We start from the raw sequence: 20,080 nt of genomic DNA, 5'->3' as shown, positions 1-20,080 counted from the left end.
GCTTTTTTCGCCTTCTCTTTGAGAGTTCCACTTTCGTTTTCGTTTATTTGTGTATGTCAACAAGCACTTCCTTCATCAGAAGGTCAAAATGGTTACCTACAAGCAAGATATGCCTCCAGAGGGAGGCTTTAATCCATACGAGTGGGCTGCTAGAAAACCTAAAAGGCTCTTTGGTGGTAAAAATCTGAATATTATTTCTATGCACTCTTTGCCAAACAATTTTGTTTATGATCTCATCTTGTGATCTAGATTAGATGGACTTTTCGGCTTAAGCCCCGCTCAGGCTCAGGGCTGCTGAGTTTTCCACTGTGTCTGAACTGTCTGTGAGTGTGTAACTCAAGTAACTGTGTGTAACTCACTAGTCACTTGTGACTTGAGTGTTATTACTTGTAGTAATGTAGTTGTAGTTGCACTTTTAGTCTATAGAGTATATTAAACTAGATCTAGATCTATATATTTAGTAAGTCTAGACTAGATAGAGTTTTAGGCTATATCGAGTTTTAGACTGGTCACTGGTCTGTAGACATTTAGACAGTCACAGTGTAGTGACAAGTAGTGTAGACAGTAAAAAAAAAAAAGAAAAAAAAATACTGAGTAAACTGTAAACTAAGACAGTCACTAGATCTAACTGATTAAGACTAAAATAAGACGGTTGTCTGAGACACAGTGATTTACTAGTCTAGTCACACACTAGTGTAGTGTGTAGATTTACGGTACCGGTAGATCTTCTAGACTAGTCTATCTAGAACTAGATCTAGTTCTTAGTTAGAATTAGAATCATTTGATTTTGAATGAATCATATGGTGCCCATTTATTTTACAAACTAGAGATATCTATGGGGATGGCAAGTTATGCCACTCCAGAATTAGCCTGTTGCGTCTTGATTCAAAGAGAAGCTGTCACATCCATTCACCATTGTCTTTCTGCATTATAAATGCCAGATAGAAGGAGTTACAGCAGATTTCTTTTTTTTTTTTAATTTGTTAGTAGTTTCTGATAATGTTATGACTAAGCATTGCACAATCATGCCATAAAAAAAGTGCAGAAGGTATGTATGCACCATCTTCTGCTATAAACTGTATTATTGTGTTGTAATCCTGTACAGATCTAGATTTAAAACATAACTAATATTTTGGTGTGTTCACAAATTCTTCCAAGATGAGAGAGCAGAATAGAAATAGAAATGTGTGTCAGAGTTGGTCTAGTGTGTGTGCTTGTTGACTGTCATCTGATCATTCTCATCTATCCTGATTCCCTTTTGTTGCATTGCTGGCCTAAATTTACAACAAAAGTTTAATCTAAGTATACAAAAGTATTATTATTGTATGACAGGCAATGAAGAAAAACTTCATCTAGGGTCAATACTCTGCTCAAGGAAGTCTATGATGGATATATTTTTATATTGGTGTATATTACAATATAATATAAAAAAAATCAAGATTTTAAAATTAATTGATCAACTACAGATAAACAGCAGCATGTCAATACTCCATGTCAAGTCTTACAGATATCTGGGTATTATTTTTGATAGCAGGCTTTATTGGGGAAACCATCTTGAAAACCTTGAGAAAGTCACTTAAAGAGGCTGTTTTTCTGTAATAAACTATAGTCTATACAGTTACACAAGAATGACTAATTTTTGCATAATTATATGCAATAACGTTTGAAAGGAAATATGTCATCTAAACTGTTGCATTATCTGGACAGTCTTTTAAAAAGTGTGTTGAAACCACACACATGACACTACCTTATCTGGATTAAATTTTGTTCAACAATGATGCCTCATTTTATTCTAATTCATTTAACAAGACAAGCACCCCCTGCTTCACCATAACTATGTCAAATCACCTGGAAGTGTGTGGCTTCTGTCCATTAATACAAGAACTGAAAGCTACAGAACTAATATTTTATATATAATCTTTGAGACTGCTCATTGCCTGAAGTTTGAAAAATATCAAGTTGTCTGTATTTTGAATTCACTCAATGAATTTCTTAGTGGTTCACTTGTATATTATATTACATGTTCTTTTTATGCTGGACTGGTGGAATGTTCTTGTTTTTAATTGAAAAAGAGTCAATTTTATCATTTAATAACACTTTTCCAAGTAGGATCAATAAGGCAGTCTTATTTTTAGTTATAAGTTTTTTTTTTTGTTTTTTTCTTTGTTGACATTTATTATCTTTAAATATTTAAAAAATGAATACTTACTATTCATAAATTTAAAAAAAAAAATAAGTAAAAAAATTTATGTGTTTATGGGGCCTGTAAAATCAACCTTTTTTTTGTGGTTCATGGTTAATAAAAACAAAAAAGAGTAAATATCCCTTTCAGATCTTGCACAATGGCCAAAGGCCTTTAACTTTTCTTAACCTTATGTCAGGTGCCCTCTGGAACTGGGTAGACTCAGGGCCTCCTAAAAATTCAAACCCAGTTTTTCATAGTGATTTGAACTTTAACTTCTTGTAGTGATTTGAACTTGAAACTCCTTGGTTGCGTTAACAAGTGCTTTACCACTTAACCACCACTTTTGATAGTTAACATGCATGTTATTCTCAACGGCTGCCTCCATTCCCTTTAAACAAATACACCCAGGGCCGGATTTATATAAGTTTAGGCCCCGGAGCAGGATTTTGTGGAGGCCCCTTAACTTTTTAGAAAGCTATTTATATCATGTATAGCTAAAAGCATGAAAGATATAGAGTACTATTGTGGGGGCCCCTCTCTTGTGGATTCACTGGGGCAGAAGCACCGGCTTCCCTCCACTAAATCCATCCCTGAATACATCAGTTATTCTTATTTTTAAGCCCTGGCTTTTTCGGGGTTTCCAATTCAAAGCTTTCCATTTAACAACCAAGCAACACATTGGTATAATACACCTGAATCTATTTTTTTTTAAATATCTTAGATTATTTCTCTTTTTTTTTTAAGGCTATACTCAGTTTGCACTTTTCGCTGGTTTTACTTCTATTGCTTGGATATTCTACTTCAGATGGAGAAACACTAAAAAGTAAGTTTTTGGTTTATAAATCATTACTGTACTATAGATCAAATGTTTCTCTGCCATCATTCTTCTGAATATCCCCTTTAGTAGGTTTTTATATCAAAGTACCTTTTTTTTTAACCAAAATACTTACTCCTACAAGTTTTTCTGCTATGTGCATTATACACTAATACAAATACCATATTTCTATTTAGGCTGAGAAACACCGTTTTTGATTGACTAAATGTTTTTTTAACACTATGCTTTTTTTTATTATTACATCTTTTCATGATATACAAGCAAACATATGTCTTTTTTTTTTCTTCTTTGTTCCAAATTTAAATTTAATTAATTGACAAAATGACAACATCATACCTTGTGGTTTTTTTTTTTCAGAATTAAATTCTTTATTTTGTTCAAATCTTGTCTATCTTAAAACTTAAGATGATAACATACTTTCATTTCCAAGTATGCTCCTGATAAAATTATTAACTATTTCTAGATTGAATGAACTTGAGATGAGGGAATCTCGTGTAGCTATTGAGCCCTTTCTTTTAGCTGAAAGAGATAGAGCGTAAGTTATTTCCCTTGTTCTATGATGCAAAATTGTTAATGTCATGTCTTTTAAGTTTCTTGAATAATGTTTACAAATTTTTAAACAATTTGATGTGTGACTTATGATGCAACACCAGAACCTTACTTGTTAGAATTTTTATTTTGAAAAAAAGCCCCTATATGTTTTAAAAAAAAAAAAATAATAAAGCCTTACCCTTACTTGTAAGGAAAAAAATCAATTAATTACAAAAGGAGTTACTTTTTTTTTTGTTCAAACTAATCATGATAAGGCTATTATTTGTTTTTTTTTTAGCTCTACTCTACTGACATAATGTTAAGATGTATATTTACTCTATTTAATTCAGAACTTCATGGAACCTGTAGGGTGGAATCTAGTCACGGATTCAAAAAATGGCTTCAAGTATTTTCCTAGAAACTTAACAGTATATGTATATTTCTGAGAAAAGAATAACTGGCTCGTTCGCCACACTGGAAAAACTCTAGTTTGACCGTTATAATTTCTCAAAGTGAACAAAGAAATTTAAATTTGGCTTAGAGAACTAGGACTAGATCTAGATCCAACATCAGTTTTGTAAGGACTATCACGTTCAGGAATTTCCAAAATGTAAGGCATTATTGATTCAAGAGTTCAATAACTTAATGTATAGGAAAATTTTGTGCATCTTCTTCCAAGTCTAGATTTAAAGGCCTATCATTGAATATTATAAAGTATAGTAGATCTATACATTGGCATAACCAGGATTCTTCTTCAGGGGGGCAGGAAGGGGGGTGCGGGTTATAAAATGTTCCATTGTTTTTTAAATCAAGCATTCTTTAGTTATTGAGAGAAAAACAGTTGCTCTATATCTGTATTAAGTAGGTATTGTCTTTTTAAAAATGTATTTTGAATGTTTTTCTTGTTTATGTCAGGATACTCAAGCACTACAGAAAAAACAGAGATGAAGAAAATGAACTGATGAAGAATGTTGAGGGATGGAAAACTGGTACTCTCTGGGGTGAACCAGTCTTCTACAACCCCCGTAACCGCTATGTTAAACCTGCTTTAGAAGAGCTTCTTGCACATATGAGTTATAGAGAGCAAGAAGACTTTAAATATGACAAACGTAAACGATTTTGAAGTGTTGTGTGAAGATTTGTCTTTAATGAATTCTCTAGTTAGTTTAATTGACTGTTTGCACTCTTTTTTTTTTAAAGAAACTACAATAGAAAATAATGAGAGATATTGTATACAATTAATTAATAATAATACACAAATTATAGAAAGATTAAAGTTGACTTTAATTTGTATAGTGATTGTGTGTATTTAAATGAAAGTGTATTTTGTAAAAATGAAGAGAATATTTCTTATGAATGGATGGCTTGTAGTAACTGTTAATTTTTGAATATTAAAAAAATAAAAACAATTTTCTTCTTTTTATTTTGTGTGTGTGTGTTCTTTGTAAAGATATTATCTCTTTTGCACTATTGTTTTAGTAAACTTTGACTTGCTTTTTTTTTTTTAAGCAAATAATTGAAACATTTTTATTTCCTTTGCATTTGTTAGTAGGTTGTCTAGTTTCCAATAAAGACATCTTTCTTTAAAAACCTAAAACATAAAAAGTCTGACAACATGCATATTTATATAATATGAGCGATAATGGAAAATTTTCTTGATTGTGGAGTTGTTTTAGTTCAAAACTAATAATAGTTCATTAAATTAAAAAAAAATTATAACTAGTAACTTTTTTATTGAAATCCCAAAATAATAATGTTTCATTATGTAAATTTGAAATAAATAATACATTTTGTAATTGTATTAATTCTTGCACATTTGATACATTTTGTTTTTAAATTTGTAAGTGAAAAAAAAATCTATTAAATACAAAATTTGGTGCCCATTTCAATATGGTGACAAGCAAGATAATCATGAGAAATTTTAATGTTTAGGAGTAACTGTTTGCTATTATCAGGGTACAAGCCTTTCACTTTTATTTCTGTTGTATTTTACACATATCCATGATGTGCCAGTGACCACTTCTTACATGGTTCTGGAATGGTCAGGCCTAAATCAATTTGAGTTGTTCCATCTAAAAGGGATCTTCTTCTTCTTCATCGTTCTCATTGTTATGTTGGAGTGTTCATATGACTAGACCAATACATGAGATGAACTGCGCAGTGGTTTCCAAATCAGGGAGCTCTCCATATAGTTTTCTTTCTATTTGGGGCCAATGTCTTATACGGGCCTCTTGGTAGAGAGAGCAGTTTTGGAGGACGTGGTCGGCATTTTCTGGTGATACTCCACATGGGCAGATTTCACTGGTTCCAATTTTGAGCTTCCGGAACATGTGTTGTCGCATTCTGTTGTGTCCGGTCCTGAGTCGAAAGATTAGACGTTGGTCTTGTCGGGATAGCTTATAGTAAGCATCATCTTTCTTGTGATTTGGATGGGAGCTCGTCCATTTCTCATTTATTTTATCTACAATTAATTTCTTCATTTCTTCTGGATAGAGTGCAGAGTTAACTTGTGAGTTTGTTCTCCCACTCTTGGCGAGTGTGTCAGCCTTCTCATTTCCTGCTAGTTGTATGTGAGCTGGTATCCATTGAATAACAGTTTTTTTGCTGTTGTGGTTGAGCTTTGTGAGTGCTGTTCTGAGGTTTTTAATATAAGGGGATGTGTGTGTACATATATATATATATATATATTTTATAAATTTAAAAACTGGTATACCGTATAAAGGCCAAAGCCCTAGCTAGCTGACTGATCCTTTCACTCACCTATCACTAATTGTCTTGTTGTTGCGATGGACACAAATTGTTATAACTTGGCATTAATTAGCATATACAAGGCTCAACTAAACAGTTTCAAGAAAACTGAAATGACTATACTTCCATCCGTTTTTTTTTTTGTTTTTTTTACAAAGCTTATATTAACTAACTCTATCTAGTACAATTTTTGTACCACACTAGATCTGGGATCAAGTTTTGCATAATTATTGCTTGTACCTGACTAAACAAGTTAAGAACCAATAAAAAAAAATAACCTATTGGTTAATTAATTATTGATAATCAATTATTTTGTTCAGAATCAAACAAGAAAAAAAAAATTATTTGACAGATGTGTGGGTATAAGTTGAATTAGTCCCCTTTATGCTTTGTGTAGAGTATTAGGTCATCACTTAAAAGTTTGAAACTAGCAATAGATAGCTATAAAACCTATTTTCATAAGCATTTTAGTGCTTGCCTAGTGGTTAGTGTTTTGGCTTAAGGGGGCTTGAGCCCTCCAGTTTACATTCAAATAGTACAGACTTTTTCTTATCAAATAAATTTAAAAAGCTTTCACTGTAACCAGCACCCAGATACTTCCTTCTTCCCCCCCCCCCCTTTCCATCCCAACTGGTCCAGTGCATTAAGAAAGCTAAAGCATGAAATTGCACTAAGCTAAACCATTGGTAAAAATATTTCTAATCACACTGATTTTTTATTGTTAGTTTGATTGGATCGATCTATTACAAATATAATTACATGACTGAAACTAATTGATAACAATTAACACTTAATATAAGCTTTGTCTTTTTAAAAAAAATAATTTTTTACATTTTTATTGTTTGGCACCGAACTTACTATTGATATTTCCTTTCTTTTTTTTTTTAACATACATCCTATGAATGCATGTGTTAGTGTGTACAAAGTTATCAAATTGTGAAAGGGAATGTTATAGTGACTAGATCTACATCTAGACGTAGACTTGAGAAAGACTTGAGTGTATGTTGGACTTTTGTTGGGGGAAGGCTAGTGAAAACAGAATTCACTGCCAAAGGTATGTGAGTAGTACCATTGAAGGGTGGAAATAATTAGGATTCCAGCCTAAATAAACAGCATGTCAACTATTTCAAAGTATCAAAGCACTAGTAGCAGATACTAGAGCTCACAGACTGAGAGTGCTTGTAGAGAGTTATTTATATTATTTATGTATATCATTTTCTTCACTTCTCTTTTCCTGAGCATGAGCTGTGGTGGCATGTTTTTTTTTTTTTATTCTTGGAACTTACAAACAAGTGTATGTTGTGATAAATTGAGGAATAAATCAATAGACATATCCTGTGGATAAAGCTAGTATTTATATATAAAAGTATTTTAAGGACTTTAAAAAAAAGATTCAGCTCAAAAGTAACAATTAAATAAACTGATTAAAAAGAGTAAGACTGCTTAATTGATCCTTATGGAAATTTGTTGTGATTACATTGAATCTTTTCATGCGGGAGGTTTGGACTAGGAAGTAAACTATCTTCAGCTCTGAAGGAACATCCGAAACATGTAAAACATTTTACATTTTTCTCATTTAAAAACAACACAACAGAAACATTTACATAAATAGAACAGAAGCAACATAAAGTGTTCATTGAGACACTACACACAGATATCTTGGTCCTTTTCATATTTCTTGATCAACGAGTGGCATTGATATAGTCTGTAAATCTTGTTATTATAATTGTTATGGCGGGACCTGGTCATGACATGCCTCTGGACTGTCATTATGTGGTCTTGATGGTCCCAGGTTTGAACCCTGCTCATGCCATAGTACCGGTCTTTCTGTGAAGTTTTAAGCTAGGATATAATTATCTTCAAAATCAGAAGGAAGATCCAAAAACATGTAGAATTTCAATCTGTATGTGGAAAAAATATTGGAATTCAGGATCTTATTTTTACAAGTAAAAAGTGTACAGCTGAATGACAAGAAGATTTAAGATATTAGATATACAGCTGCCTTATTATTAAGTTCTTAAAATAAGATCTTAAAAGTCTCAATGAATTTAAACATTAATAAAATGATTTACTCTTTACTGTACAAAATACTTTAGTTCCTTTGATTTAATTATAGTTTAATGTAACTTCCGTATTGGTGATGAACAGGAACTACTTTTTTTTTTTAATTCAGTTATTAGATTATAATTTTCAAATTAAAAAAATAAAATATTTTAAAGTTGAAAAGGTTTAAAGTGAGGTAATCGTGAACCCGTCATAGAACTAACTCTAGGGCGTGACTCTATGGATAAACGTCCAGCTATTTAATAGTATTATATAAATATATAGGCCTGTGGTACAGTGTTATGATCTTTTGATCTGAAGTTTAATCTTATATTTCATAATAAACAACAATGGCCGCTGTAACACGTATTGAAATTAATTTTAACAGATTATTAAGACAATGTGAATTAATGGCTGAAGATAAGGAACACAGAGATTGGCGATTTGAAAAGGTACACGAATAATTAATATGTAATTAAAGACTAGCTTTATTATAGATCTCTCAGTCTATAGCGTAACTGTGTCGTCTGAATTATCTGTAGTGTAACTTAACTTCTACTTTAAATTTAAGTTAAAGTTAAAGTAGTTTAAGTTTAAATTTAAGTAACTCACTTTACTAGACTAGAGTCTTTTAGAGTAGACATCTCCGTTCATGATCACGACACTAAACTAGTCTACTTACCTAGTATCACTAGTAGTTAGTAGTAGTACCTAGTACTTACTAGTAGTAGTAGTAATACTATTAGTATTTTTACTTAAAAATTTTTACTAGTAATAGTCTATTAATAATATATAGTAATACTCTTAAGTCTAAGTCTAATTAATACTAATAAGAGTAACTAATACTCCTCAAATACTAAAAGTAAAAATAATGAGTTACTGAGTCTGAGACTAGCTCGCTGTAACTGTTGAGTGTTGTTTATAAAATATACACTAGAACTAGTCCTAGATCTAATACTACTAATACAGGTCTACATTGATCATAGATAAAATATTGTAGATCTAGTTACAATCTAGTAGATCTATATATATACTTATTGTGAATTATAGTGTAGTATCTAAAATCATTTACAAATTATCATCATAAATAATTATAATCATAATGATAATCAAGTTTAGAAGTTAGTCAGTTGTCTAAATATTCTAATATATTTTATCTTATGTTACAGATGTTACTTCAAAAATGAAGTCAGAAGATTATTTAATTATGTCCTACAAATGTAATTTCATGTGTCAAATCTTGTCATTCATGCATGTTAATCAATAACTTGCAAATTAATCAGTATCTTGTGTTGTCAAGACTCATCAAGACTGTCATTAGATCTCTAGTGTCATTCATTGTGATTGTCAATAATGTCAAGACTGTTGAGTGTGTTGAGTCAGTGTATCAGACAGTAGTAGTCATAGTCTGAATACCACAGAGTAGTATCACTATATCTAGTGACTAGTCTAGTTGGTTAATTAAGTATATCCAAGAGGATTTAAGAACTAAGTAGTGGTCTGTAAATTAAAAAAAAAAAAGTAAATCTGTTCTAGACTCTCTAGTATTATTACTATTATTATTTCTAGATCTAGAATCTAGACTGTAGAATTATTAGTTATATTAGGATTGGATGAAAATGAAAGTATCATGAGTATTATTCTGTTAATTTTAAGATTTAAAATCTGTGGACACTAACTGGGTCTGGGAAGAGGTTATAAAAGTTTACCTATCACTGATCTCCCATTTCTCCCTAATAGAGCAATGTCATCAAAATATGTCATTTATTATATAGTTGGCTGTTTATAGCCCTGATTGGTTCTCAGAAGAAGTTTGTAATTATATACCTGGCAACAGGTTTGATTTTGGTACTGCCAAAAACTCACATGATTTAGAGGTCTCTGTTCACTACCTGTGGAGGAGATTAAGGGAGGTCAACAACTCCACACATGAAAATTGTATACCATAAGTATGTATTTCTGTAAAAAAAGATTTAGTATGTAGGTCTATGCATGATCCTCATTCGTTTGTATTTTTGTTTAAAACTCCATTGTATTCTGTCAATTCTTGTGAGTTATGGTTGTACAACCCAAATTCTTTAATGCCACATGAAATGTCGTGATGTCAGACCTGTGATGTGGCAACAAGCTATTGGTCTAAACTGCCCATAGGTTGTGATGTCGCAGGTCAGTGTTGAGGACTACTGTAGCGATTGGTCTCGATTATATAGACACATTGCTGACTAGCTTAGTGTAAATTTAGTTTCCAAAGTTTGTAAACTATAATTCCATATTTTTAGGATATGTGGACTAATGCACTTATATATATATATACGTATATACTACTTTTAGTAGTTTGTTTATAATTTCTTTTTTTCACAGACTTTTAACCAGTCTCTGTGGTATACTTTTAAAAGGAAATAGTTGAATGTACTTATATAACAAATATTTCACATAATGAAAAAAGCGATGGTATAAATGATTGATTTCATTCAATCCCCATATTACATTTCTTATTGTTTATTGTATGCCAATCTCTACCCTGCATACTCTTAATGACATAACTAATGGTGAACATTATTTTTCTTACATTTATCTTACAGTATATTGCAGCTTTACAAAACTTTTTAGTGGATTTGAAGAAAACTCAAAGGTACGGTATCTAAAATTTTTGTGTATGAAATAATTTTATACTTGCTGTTATGATTTGATTACATTAATTTTCTTAATTTCAAATCTATCCATTTCAGCAAACCTCCTCAGGAAACAATTCTAGAATATCAGAAAAAAGTTGACCTTCTGAAGGGTTTATCAGAAGCAGAAAAACAGGTAATGTTAAGAAACTTATGAACCTTGTGGGTTTAGTGCTGAAGTGTCTTAAACTAAATCAACTTCTCTTTGAAAAATACATTATTATTTCATTTTCATAATTTGTTTCTATTTGACATTGTCTACATGTTCTTTTATCCATGGAAAAAAGCCCTGTGCTGCTGAACGCTCCTTAATAACTGAAAGGCTGCGGCCAGTTGGAACAAGTGTTACGAGTGCACCATCGCGTCAACTTCAAGCCAAAGCTAAGGCTACCTGTGAGAAAGACCTGAGGTCTGAGCTTTTGGGACCATCTTTCAAGACACAAACTGCTCCTGGTAAAATCCACATTAAATTTGACATATTGTGTTTATATCAAATAGTGTTCAGTTCTTTTCTACTTTCTTATGTAGTTTTTTATGAGCTAAAAAAATTGTTCATTCCACCAAGATGATGGCTTTCACATAGATGATGACAGTGGATTGAGGATGCGAAAGAAACCTCAGGAAGAAGATGATATCAATGTAATTCTACAACATCACCATAAAGTCCAGGAGCGCTTAGCAGAGGAAATGCTGATGCACACACGTGCACTGCGTCAAAATGTTACAGATGCTGGGAGAGTTGTGAGAGAGGATACCAAGGTTGTTTATGGGAATTTAATATTTTTTTTAAAACAGTTATAGTCTTACGTTTTTTAGCTTTTTAGGTTATATAACATACACTAAAAACAATGAACTGCGACCAATTTACCACTTGCCATGAACTGTAATAATGATACAGAAATGTATAATTAATGTTTCATTCACAACCATGGGTCTTTGTAGTAAACTTAAGCTCACCAATAACCATGGGCGAATACCATCTCCATCTAGGAGTTTATTTATTGTATTTATTTATTGTATAATGAGCTGAAGAAACAGAAACTTGTTCCCCCCAACCCATATACCAGTACCATTACCGACTTGTTATGAAGCTTATGTGCTTTAAGCCATTTACTTTAAACTTTGTATTCAACAAAGATAATTATATATTCACCACAAATAATTACATGTTTTAATTCATTTACTTTGTATTCACCACAGATAATTACAGACAGCACCGTACTGGCTGATAACAACATGAGCAAATTAAAACTAGAAAGTGAACGCCTAGAGGCCCATACCAAGACATGCTCCTGGTGGATTTGGCTCATGCTTCTCATTGTTGTGATAACTTTCATATCTATGGTTCTCTTCATGAGAATTTTTTCTAAATAAACATGTGTGTACATAGTTCAGATAGAAGGGTTTTTATATTTTGTATTGAGTGTTTACTCCTTTCTTTTTTTTTTACTTTAAATGCATACATTTAATCTGAGTCATGTGACATAGACATCAGAGCTGTCAGGATGTTTTGGTACACAGTGGCTTCTGGTAGCTTCCAGTTTCTACAGGGAGGGTAAATAATGGTGGGGAGATAATAAAAATGGAAAATTTCTATTCCATTTTGGCTACTACAAGTTTATAAAACACAAACTGTAGTTAGAAGAAACAGTCTTGTTTTGAAGGATCTAATCGGTTCAGTCTCTAAGTCTACTACTGTGAATTTATTTTCAAGTTATATTGTATATTATTACATGCAATACAGTGTGTCTTCTTTTGATTTATGATTTCAACTTGGAAAAATATTCTTTTTCAAAATGAGAAGTTTGATCGATTCTTACCCAATACTAGAATCCCTGGAAACTTTGGTCATCTGACTTAACTTTTGAAAATACCTTGACGTATTCTCCACCCAAAACTGTAGCAACGATGTATAGGATGGCTGCCTGGCGTGCGGTTTGCGCGCTGGACTATCGTTCGGATTTATCGATGATCGAGGGTTCAAATCCTGCCCGCTCCCATCCCCCATCGTCCTGTGGGAGGTTTGGACTAGGAAGTAAACTATCTTCAACTCTGAAGGAACATCCGAAACATGTAAAACATTTTACAAACAACACATTTGTCTTTTCTGATCTCACTATTTTGTCTCTAAATTTAAGCAAATATTCAAATTTAGTTCCATTTACCTAGAGACTATGTACTTATTGCAAATAACAAACTCTTCTATTTCTGTCACTATATCTTCTACTTTCTTTCAGGATAAGTTTTCTTTCCTTCATTAGTTGTTTCTAGTCTCTTCTGTTATACCTTGTTATATATACCATTAGTTTTATAATCTCTTTACAAATGTTCTATACCTATATATATAGTATATAGATAATCAATAGTCTCAGTTGTTGTTTTTTTCAAGGGTGGTAGCTTTATGTTAATACATTTTTGCGAGGAATATGATACTTTTTTGCTTTATCATTAATCTTTTCTAAGTTTTCCATTTTCTTGGAAAATCCAGGAAGATAACTGCATTATCTTTGCTACCAATCAGTAATAATACAGTTTTGTCCCCTGCCAGGTATTACGTATTTTTGCTGCCTATAGATTTAAATACTGTTCTGTTATGTTTTCTTCGCCTAATTATTTTTGGGTGCGGTGAAAAAAAATATTTGTTGGTTTTATTCTGGCCGTCCGTCTGTCTGTTACGTTTATATCTCAAACAGCAACAAAAAAAAAGCGCTTTTAAAAATGTGCTGGACATTAAAAAACACGGAGTTGTGCATCGCACTTGGAACCCTAAGGCCAGCAGAAGCGAACATGATCTTCCTTCTACCGTATGAATATATTAATTTTAGAGTTGCGCTATAAGTAGGATAGTATTGGCGACAAGCAGAATTGTATGTGTATCATGTAAGATGGTACAGTCTACGCGTCAGATTGTAGGGACTACAAACTGGGTTGTACTGGCTACAAACAGGATTATAGGGGCTACAAGTTGTTTTTTTCTTGCTACAAACAGGATTATAGGGGCTACAATCTGGGTTGTACTGGCTACAAACAGGATTATAGGGACTACAAGTTGGGTTTTTCTTGCTACAAACAGGATTATAGGGGCTACAAGCTGGGTTGTACTGGCTACAAACAGGATTATGGGGACTACAAGCTGGGTTGTACTAGCTACAAACAGGATTATGGGGACTACAAGCTGGGTTGTACTAGCTATAAACAGGATTATAGGGGCTACAAGCTGGGTTGTACTAGCTACAAACAGGATTGTGGGGACTACAAGCTGAGTTGTACTGGCTACAAACAGGGTTATATGGACTACAAGCTGGGTTGTACTGACTACAAACAGGATTATAGGGGCTACAAGCTGGGTTGTACTAGCTACAAACAGGATTATAGGGGCTGCAAGTTGGACTGTAGTGACCAGGCTACTAGACATAACACAAAATTGCAGTCCAATCGTTTAGCCCAAATAAAAAGTGAATTTGTTTTAGAAGAAATTAGATGACTACAATCTACTGAATGTCAAACTAATTTGCAGTGACGTGCTTAGACTTGATAGGTTCTAAGCAATTTGAGAGACGGGGCCCTTTATAGGTCCAGATATTATATATGCTTGGGGGCCCTACACTAGACTAATTTAGCCTATAGGTAAATCTGGCCCTGTATGCAAAGCTTTTTCGTAAAACTACGAATTTATTTGAGTTATAACATTTAATTTTTTTTTAAACGTTACGATTTAAGAGAAAAGAAGAAAATGCAAGTAATAAACAAGCAAAATCATTAAAAAAATCCATTTTTTAAAAAGCAAAGCTTAAATAAAGAAATAACCGCAAAATCACTGCCATATTTCTCATAACTGCAGGGTATAACTCCCTTTTTCTATACAAAACAAAATTAATTAATTACCGCTAATTGATTCACTGTTTTCTTTTTTTTATATTGATTCTTGTATTGTCATGGACTACGAATAATTCTCCGAGAATGGGAAATGGGAGAAAAAAAGTGTACAAAATGTGTATCAGACTGACAGGTGGAGTGGGTTAATATAGGCCTAAACTTTGTGATAAGGAAAAGATGAAGGTGTCTCAGAGGATATAGATAAGACAAAGAATACTGTTGTCTAGTAATGATAAGAGACCCTGTGGACCCTACTCTCACGTCTGCTTACAAGTGCATCTGTCGTTCCCTTCATTCCATTATCACCCCCTTCTGCAAACCTCTTTATTAATTTGTACTCAACAACCTCATGTTTGGCTACTTGATTGGAAGGTTCTCGTGTTGTTTCTTTAACCCAACATTTCCGTTCGTACCTGGCAAACGCAAAGTTTAACGAACAGCTCTTTAATTAATCAAAGATATTTTGTCTACCAGAGTAAGATAATATTGAGTATAAACTTTTTTTAAGGTCAAAGCCACAATCTTACAACTAAAAGGCTGTTACACACGATCTAAGGGGGTCACTGAAACCCAACTATTTTATCTTGTTAAAACTTTAGCCTCTATCTCGTGTTTTTCTTGTCTGGCTGTAGCTTCCTCTCATCATTTCAACCAGCAGACGGCCACGGGTTGCCGGTTTGGCTGTCTAACGAATCAACTATTAATATACCAGTAATTAGACGTGTCTGGAAATGAGAATTTTGCACTCGCCAGTCCCCCGTCCCTACGATTTTCATAATTGTGATTGGTGTAGGCTACATTCTAACATTCTATTTATTTAAAATTGAAATTGCGCTTAGAATATGGAAAAAAGGCACGGGCCTACAAAGTATTTTTAGTCTTAAGAAATCCAGTTGTATATTTGTGTTTTTCCCCACTCATTTATATTTAATTTATACATCTTTCTAAATATGACTTTTTACTTTGCGTGGCGCAGAACTAGTCATTCTATGGAATACCTAAGGCAAAGAAGGGAATGAAGAATCACTTCGCACTTATCCGATAACATAGACTTAGTATTGTATTGAATGAACCTTTTCAATTATTGGATGCATGAACAATGGAGGATTTCATAAATGGAGACAAATCTATATATAATTAGCCTATTTGGTGAAGTACTAAGAACAAGTTGATAAGCTTTGTATCTAAAAAAAATAGAGATTAATGTTCATAATCTAATTTCTAAGATCTTACGATCGCAGTTCAAAGTAATTTATTGCTTAACTGTCAACAGCAATCTTTTAATATAAGTATACCTTCCTTGACATTGCTTATTTTGTTATTTATTTCAAACTATCATCCAAGCTTACTACTTTAATATTCTGAAGCCTTATTTAGGTTCCATTATATTGCTTCCACATTTCTCTTTATCACTTTCTATCCTTGTTTCTCTCCTACTTTTTTTTGTACTTTTTATTGTTCTCCACGATGAGCCAGTTGTGATCTAGAGAAATAATTAGAACAAATGAGGATGTGTGGAATAGGATCCAAATACGTGCAGCTCCTACTTGAAGACGTTCTCGCTTGTTGGCGGTAGTCTCATTTAGTTCCAGTCAGCTCTGGCTCGAACGCGCCCCCTGGTGGTTTGTTTCTTCAAGTAATGGTACTAGAAACTTTCTTCTCGTCTGCACTTGATATCGTCTGCAACACTTAACGCATGCCCGAGTTGTTGTAGCTTTTACACTTAATGCTATGCTATGATCATTGATATAGGGCCTATATAGTCTATTGATATAGGACATATATATAGTCTATTGATATAGGACATATATATAGTCTATTGAAATAGGGCTTATATATAGTCTATTGATATAGGGCCTATAAATAGTCTATTGATATAGGGCCTATATAGTCTATTGATATAGGAACTATATAGTCTATTGATATAGGGCCTATATAGTCTATTGATATAGGGCCTGTAATAGTCTATTGATATAGGGCCTATATATATTGATATAGGGCCTATATATAGTCTATTGGAAATAGCGCTGTGGCCGAGTAGTACAGAGATTGGTTTCCGTTTCGAAGATCCCGAGGTTAAAACCACATGAATGTTCAGATTTTCAATTCGAATTTCTACGTTGTCCACTCATTTGTAAATGGCCACAGGCAGAGATGATTCAGTGGCGTCACCCTGGAATGCGGAAATTTGAAGTCCACCCAGGATGACATGACGATGAGGGAATTCCAGACAATGAAATGTAGATGAACAAGGTCAGGCTTACAGCTTGGTTTAATACCTTAATAGGTCGGGTATAATTGGATCAATGGATCGTCACAACTACCAGGTCTTTAAAAAAACTCTCTCTCTCTCTCTCCCTCTCTCTCTCTCCCTCTCTCTCTCTCTCTCTCTCTCTCTCTCTCTGATCTATGATATATTTCTTTCTATTTTCAATATTTATCCTTAATTAACAATTTATCTACTAATTATTTATCTCTAGAACCACACCTTGTTTTGGTCGGTCCGATCACATTCCATCTCGAACAAATTACACACACACAGACACAAAAGAACTCCTGAAATTCGCTACATAGGGAGATAGTTAACAATTCAATTGAATTCACCAAATAGCTCATTCCGCCTGCAGGGGGCCAATCGGACACGCTCAGTTGAACGTTCCGTGGACTGCGCCCTATCGTGATCTTGGCCTGCGGGCCACGAATAACTGAACGTGTCCAAGAAGGCTCATTAATCCACTGCCAAAAGGCATTGACCCACAATGGCTTTTTTTATTCTTCTTCCTTTTTTTTTTTTCGTAGATTCTTTTCCTCCCAGAAAGGTTCTACTCTAAAGCTATGGGTTGACACCCAGATAGGTTCTACTCTAAAGCTATGGGTTGACACCCAGATAGGTTCTACTCTAAAGCTAATGGGTTGACACCCAGATAGGTTCTACTCTAAAGCTATGGGTTGACACCCAGATAGGTTCTACTCTAAAGCTAATGGGTTGACACCCAGATAGGTTCTACTCTAAAGCTATGGGTTGACACCCAGATAGGTTCTACTCTAAGGCTAATGGGTTGACACCCAGATAGGTTCTACTCTAAGGCTAATGGGTTGACACCCAGATAGGTTCTACTCTAAGGCTAATGGGTTGACACCCAGATAGGTTCTACTCTAAAGCTATGGGTTGACACCCAGATAGGTTCTACTCTAAGGCTAATGGGTTGACACCCAGATAGGTTCTACTCTAAAGCTAATGGGTTGACACCCAGATAGGTTCTACTCTAAAGCTTATGGGTTGACACCCAGATAGGTTCTACTCTAAAGCTAATGGGTTGACACCCAGATAGGTTCTACTCTAAAGCTATGGGTTGACACCCGGGTTTTAAATATAATAGAGCGCCACAAAGGCGAGCAGAATCCGTTACCATGTTCTTCTTACTATTCCTGCTATCTATTAAGTGATGGATGTGTCGCTTATAACACATTTTACTGCGGAGTTGAGAATCACAGCAGAAGTACAAGTTAGAAGACATCCTTCAGAGAGAGGCTCCACGCCGGTAGAGGGCTCTCAATGACATTCCTAAAGTGACCTTCATCATCACTTTCGTACGAAATCTTTGCCATTGTCTTCATGGTTATGATGTTGTGTAGATGATTTATAGATCTACTTGTTTCACAAATCTTAAGTTGTCCAGAAACTAATGGAGTTCAATATAAACACAAGAGATTTAATACACTTGAGAAAAACTTCCTTGCAAACATCTTGAATACTGATAACGAGTGGTGATCGTATCGTGTAAGTCTAATGACATTGTAACACTAGTTATGGCTTCGATACTTGATAACATTGCAACACTAGTTATGGCTTCGATACTTGATAACATTGTAACACTAGTTATGGCTTCGATACTTGATAGCATTGTAACACTAGTTATGGCTTCGATACTTGATAACATTGTAACACTAGTTATGGCTTCGATACTTGATAGCATTGTAACACTAGTTATGGCTTCGATACTTGATAACATTGTAACACTAGTTATGGCTTCGATACTTGATCTAAAATGCAGTGCAGCACTTTGATGTATACAAGGACTTGAACACTACAGAAGAGAAGCACACATGGACACCTATCTGTTCTACGTCATATGTTTGTTACGTCACTTTTCTAAGCGCTAGTGCGCATTTTAAACCATCCTACAGTACATGTCACTTATTCTTTTAAACACTAACATTGGCAAAGAACAGAAAGAGATAGGAAGAGAGTGGAGAGAGAATGGGGGATAGAGGGGGGGTACAGAGAAAGAGAGATTGGGAGAAACAGAATGTGCAGGAAATCAAAAGGAGAGAGAGAGAGAGAGAATGGGGGATGGGAGGTAGACAAAAGGAATGCATAAAAACATATTCTAACAATATTTTTGTTTGAAAGAAAGCTAACTGAATACAATATGACATGGTTTTAAAAAATCGTTAAAAAAAAACAGACAAGGGAGGTAAGAAAGGGGCCAATGAAATTAACAAATGTTACAGAGAGTATTTTAGAAAGAGACAGGAAGTAGAAGAGAAAGGAGAAAAGAGAAAGAGAGAGAGGGTGTGAAAGTAGTCAAGCTAAAAAGATCACGAAAGCTGCGCAAATCATGAGCTCTCGGGCCCATTCTCTCAGCGGGGCCTGTCTAGCGAGGGATGTCTTAGGGCGTGGACTCCCGTTTTTCGCCATTGTCATCTGTATGACACTACGGGGACAGGGCTATGATACATGACACCTTGTGCCAAAATTATTTTCTCCCGCCCGCTCCTGACACCTGACTTGGATAAACCGGAGGAGCCAAAATTATGGTGGCGTTGGCTTCACAGTTGGGGTAGGGGGGTTGGAATGGTATGCGATGAAATAGGCAGGGATAAACAATTTTAATTATTATGTTTCTTTTCTTTATATTTTTGAATGGAGATGAGAGCTTTGTACAGTCACTGTATAGGCAAATAGTCTGAGTTATTTTAATGCCCCTAGGTTACAGGTCATTATTGAGAGCGGGGAATTCAATGTGGAGTATTTACGTCAGGCCATGTGACGACATTGTTTATCAAGACAGAAAGAATAAAAGAAGCAACAATTATCATTTTGTTTTCAGGGTTTGTACTTCAAAAATAAAGCGGACACGAAACCTAGCGACTCGCAGCAGACATTTTCACACAAACTGAGTTTTC

General features: G+C 34.0%; 2 protein-coding genes across 3 annotated transcripts; both read left to right on the top strand.

The window, feature by feature from the left end:
• Positions 1-18: 18 nt before the first annotated feature.
• LOC106069380 (NADH dehydrogenase [ubiquinone] 1 alpha subcomplex subunit 13-like) lies at positions 19-4,974 on the top strand. The gene is made up of 4 exons (XM_013229033.2): positions 19-176; positions 2,930-3,008; positions 3,484-3,555; positions 4,467-4,974. The coding sequence occupies exons 1-4, from the start codon at positions 89-91 to the stop codon at positions 4,672-4,674; spliced, it is 447 nt and encodes a 148-aa protein (XP_013084487.2). The 5' UTR covers positions 19-88; the 3' UTR covers positions 4,675-4,974.
• Positions 4,975-8,641: 3,667 nt separating this feature from the next.
• On the top strand, positions 8,642-12,415 carry LOC106069385 (vesicle transport protein USE1-like). 2 transcript variants are annotated; one of them, XM_013229039.2, is made up of 6 exons: positions 8,642-8,794; positions 10,925-10,974; positions 11,072-11,150; positions 11,302-11,467; positions 11,580-11,773; positions 12,215-12,415. In XM_013229039.2, the coding sequence occupies exons 1-6, from the start codon at positions 8,693-8,695 to the stop codon at positions 12,386-12,388; spliced, it is 765 nt and encodes a 254-aa protein (XP_013084493.1). In that variant the 5' UTR covers positions 8,642-8,692; the 3' UTR covers positions 12,389-12,415. The 2 variants fall into 2 exon arrangements, with proteins under 2 accessions (XP_013084493.1, XP_055878805.1); XM_056022830.1 differs by lacking the exon at positions 8,642-8,794 and adding an exon at positions 9,594-10,508.
• Positions 12,416-20,080: the final 7,665 nt, after the last annotated feature.

Source organism: Biomphalaria glabrata, chromosome 1 (genome assembly GCF_947242115.1).
Source record: "Biomphalaria glabrata chromosome 1, xgBioGlab47.1, whole genome shotgun sequence".
NCBI lineage: Eukaryota > Metazoa > Mollusca > Gastropoda > Planorbidae > Biomphalaria > Biomphalaria glabrata.
This window is presented reverse-complemented; position numbering and strand designations above follow the sequence as displayed.